Below are 4,101 nucleotides of genomic sequence, written 5' to 3' on the forward strand. Positions count from 1 at the left end.
TATCACCGCCGGTTTGTTTCGAACCGTTGGTGATGCCTCATCACCGCCGGGTTCGAAGTTGGTGGCCATAGTGGCCGTTGGGACCGGCGGTGTAGAGGCCCATCACCGCCGGCTGAGGGCTGGGACCGACGGTGTAGCTCTGTTTTCCTTTTATTTACCCCAGCCCGCACCCCAAATCTCGTCGGTCCTGTCCAGACGCAGCGCCTCGCGCGCCCCAATCCCCACCGCCATCGCCGAGGCCCGGCCGCCGCCCCTGCGCCGTCCCCCGCCCCGGGATCCAGATGCGGCGCCGTCCCCGAGCCCCGGCGCCGCCGTCCCCGACCCCCGGCGCCGCCCCCCAGTATCGGCACCGCCTCCCCCGACTCCCGTCGCCTCCCCCCGAGTCCCGTCGCCGCCGTCCCCGAGTGGAGCCGCCATCTGTGAGCCCCGGCGCCGTCCCCGAGTCCCGGTGCCGCCCCTGCGAGGAGCCGCCGGGCCGCCGTCGCGTTCTGCCTCTACGAGCAGAAGGTAGTTAACTATAGCTTACATTTATGGATTTACACTGCCAGTTCGGTTCCTCATCCTTGCCGCAAGCTTATCAGCCATCTCTTCAATATGAAACTTTAGAGCATGGTAGTTGACTCTGCATCTTAGCCGGTTAATCTCCATTGGAACATTATCGTACCTGAAATTGAAGCTTTACATTAGGTTCGGGTTCTTCCAATATAAGTATCTTTTTTTTTGGCTAGGAAGCTTATCAGCCCCTGCTAGGAAGCTTTACATTAGGTTCGGGTTCTTCCAATATAAGCTTTACCTGAAATTGAAGCTTTACAAATCTTTTTTGGCCGGTTAATATTCTACCTCCGATTCACAATAATTTCCTGCATGCCTAGGAAGCTCAAAGGCTAAATATACTAGTATCTTTTTTTTGGCGAAATTGGAACACTCTTGGTCTATTGATCGCTAGATGAACTATTGATCTATCCAATGAGAATAGATTTGACATGGTTCTGATAACAAATATTATGCCGCCTAGCTGCTAAAAATATTAGACCACACTTTGACAAATATTGTGAAATGGAGGGAGTATAATGGTTCAGTCGTTCAGATCAAAAGAAGATGCAGATTTGTAAATTTTGGTTGCTTACATCTTGTGACCACGCCAAGTGAGCTGGCAGCAGAAATCATCAAGCACTAGCAGATCACCTGAGCCTCTCAACATGCTGGCTGGATGCATGCATATGTTTGTACCTAAACAAAATGCTATCACACACACCGGACACCGTGTGTATCTAAACAAAATGCCATCACATTGTCATCATGCATGCCTGTGTCAGCAATGACCATGAGGGCTCCATTTTTGTGAAAGTAATGAAAAACACCTCTGAAATTTTTTATTTTCATGAAGGTGATCCCAAAACGCAGTGCTTTCACATGCAACTCGGTCGTCGCCACATCGAGGGCCACGTGCTGACGAAAAGAGGTATTAGTTTTGTTGATCACCTACTATTTCGCTAGCAATTAATAGTCCGAGTACTTGAATACTATTTCTTATTGTGTACTAGAGGCCGAGCAGTGAGTAACGAGTATTAGTAGTACTTGCCTGTTATTTATTTTACCAATGCATCTCGGATCTAGTATAAGTAGCACTTGTTCTTTTATGACTGCATCTCGAATCTCAAATAGTGCTTCTGTCAACATCTAGTTACTTATATCAAATAATAAGTTTTCTAGACTGAATCCAAAGGCACACTGTGTCATACTGGTTTTCAGTTCACACTGCATAATGTAACTCTTATAAGCTGCATTTAGTAACTATGATGATTTATGTCAATTTGTTACTATTTCCTAGCAGAACAGGTGTACTACCATTTATGTCAATTGATTTATGTCAATTTGTTACTATTTCGTACCTGGGATTTTATGGGACATTTTCTTCTCCTTAAGAAGCAGATAATGTAAATTTGCACTTAGCAACATTTGAGACTCTATTGATTAAGAGCCCGTTTCACAGCAATAGTTAGTTTTGTCATGGTTACTTTTGTCTAACTTCTGGTGATTTGTGCAATGCAGGTGATTGTTGAGAAGGCTGAGAGAAGTGATATTCCTGACATCGACAAGAAAAAGTCACTTCTCAACATCTCTACTAGATATCTGAAAATTATTTCTACTTTGGCTGAGAGAAGGCTGAGAGGTGATTGTATGGACTCTTTTGTTTAATCTCGATGTATGAGCTCATATGGTTGAATTCTGCTACTATAATTATATATTATATATGTTGTACAAATGATGCAATATTATTATATGAAAATATTTTTTATGGGAAAAATGTCTTCACCGCCGGTTCCAAATACGAACCGGCGGTGATGGGTGCACATCACCCACAGTTGGCGCACACATCACCGCCGGTTTATGAACCGGCGGTGATGAACCCCCTCAATCACCGCCGGTTCTGGAACCAGCAGTGATGGCCCCGCTATCACCAGCAACTTAAATCCAACGGTATTCAAAACCGTTGGTGATGCACTTTTAGAACCGGCGGTGATAGGGGTGGCTGTAGTAGTGGATAGGGATTTGATGATAACCCGAGTACCCATCGAGGAATCAGAAGGAGTGCTTGGCTAGTTGTTCTAACATTTTGTCAATGAACGGAAGCGGAAAGTGATCCTTCTTCGTGGCTGCGTTGAGTTTTCGGTAATCTATACACATCCTCCATCACGTGACAGTTCGTTGAGGGATAAGTTTTTTTGTTGTTTTCAACGACCGTTATGCCTCCCTTCTTTGGTACAATTTGCACGGGGCTAACCCACTTGCTATGTGGCACGAGATAGATTATCCCGGCGTGCAGGAGTTTCAGGACCTCTTTTTTGATGACCTCTCGCATCGCATTGTTGAGCCTATGCTGAGGCTCCCTAGAAGGTGTTTTGGATGGATCTATAGGAATGCGATGCATGCAGAGGGTAGGGCTAATTCCCTTAAGGTCTTGGAGCGAGTAGCCGAACACAGCCCTATGCTTTTCTAAAATGGCGATTAGCTTGGCTGTTTCCTCGTCAGATAGCTTGTCGCTAATGATGACGGGAGTTTCAGTGTCGCCATTTAGAAAGGCATACAGAGGCCAGAAGGAAGAGGCTTCAGCTCTATTGGTTGACGAGGAGGTTGTTCATGAGTGGGTAACTCAAAAGTTTCGTCCTGGTCGTCTTCTTCTTCAGTAAAGAGTTTAGCGTCTTTTTCTAAAGAAGACTCAAGAGTTTCGACTGGAAAAACTGCTTCTACCCCGTCAACTGATTCGTCTTGAGGTGTAGGTTCGGCCACGCAATCTTTGGACCGAAGGATTGGTAAGCTAATGGCGTTACCCCAAAGAGTTACGTTGAGTGTTCCTAAAGGAGAAATGTTTTGGAACATCTTCTCGACGGGATGCCCGATTAAAACATCGAAGTCTTGGACTTTGAAGACATGAAAATCTAGGGCAATTTCAGTTTTGTCGTACCACACTGGTACATCATGGAAGATTCCGATCCCTTCCGTGGTGGAACGTGGTCCAATCCATAGGGATCTCGACGTTGGGAGCAATGGGCTATCGCTCAGATGGCTAAGCGCAAAAGATGCAGACATAATATTTGCTCCGACCGTAGGGCTGTAGAGAACTGAGACAACAGTTCCTTGGATGAAACAGGGAAGGCTATACAAGGGGGTTTGAATTCGAATTGCTTCGTGTGACATCTCCCCCTCGTGTACCCATCCACTGTTCATGACGGCAGTTACCCCTTTGACTGCTTCTTGTAGGGAAGCTTTATCCAGAGGAGTTATTGGATCTCTGGGAACTTGAGGTCTCTTCTCTCGGGGATACATCGAGGTGTTTCCAAAGTTTTGAAAAACATCCTCTTCGATGTTGAAAGGAAACTCCGGAGGTTGAATTTCTTCATCCTCCATCATTTCTGGTTCGGGGGAAGGTTCGGTGGTTGGTTCTATAAGAGTTGGTGCTGGGGCTGTAGAATCAACCAACAGAACCTCCTCATGGCTAGAGGATTCCACTGTCAGAAGGGTTTCTGTGAAGGAGGTGTTCTCTAGGATACGATCTAAGAGAGCTTCTCCTTCGGCTGTGGTTTTATAGGTGAACGACCC

At 46.2% G+C, this 4,101-nt stretch overlaps 1 protein-coding gene across 3 annotated transcripts; it reads left to right on the plus strand.

Annotated features, from left to right (window-relative positions):
* The first annotated feature begins 276 nt into the window (after nt 1–276).
* LOC120660564 (sulfated surface glycoprotein 185-like) lies at nt 277–2,199 on the plus strand. 3 transcript variants are annotated; one of them, XM_039939134.1, is made up of 4 exons: nt 277–507; nt 1,388–1,462; nt 1,835–1,937; nt 2,053–2,199. In XM_039939134.1, exons 1-4 carry the CDS (start codon nt 282–284, stop codon nt 2,054–2,056), a joined length of 408 nt encoding a protein of 135 aa, XP_039795068.1. In that variant the 5' UTR covers nt 277–281; the 3' UTR covers nt 2,057–2,199. The 3 variants fall into 3 exon arrangements, with proteins under 3 accessions (XP_039795068.1, XP_039795070.1, XP_039795069.1); XM_039939136.1 differs by lacking the exon at nt 1,835–1,937; XM_039939135.1 differs by lacking the exon at nt 1,388–1,462.
* Nucleotides 2,200–4,101: the final 1,902 nt, after the last annotated feature.

Source organism: Panicum virgatum, chromosome 2N (assembly GCF_016808335.1).
Source record: "Panicum virgatum strain AP13 chromosome 2N, P.virgatum_v5, whole genome shotgun sequence".
Classification (NCBI taxonomy): Eukaryota; Viridiplantae; Streptophyta; class Magnoliopsida; order Poales; family Poaceae; genus Panicum; species Panicum virgatum.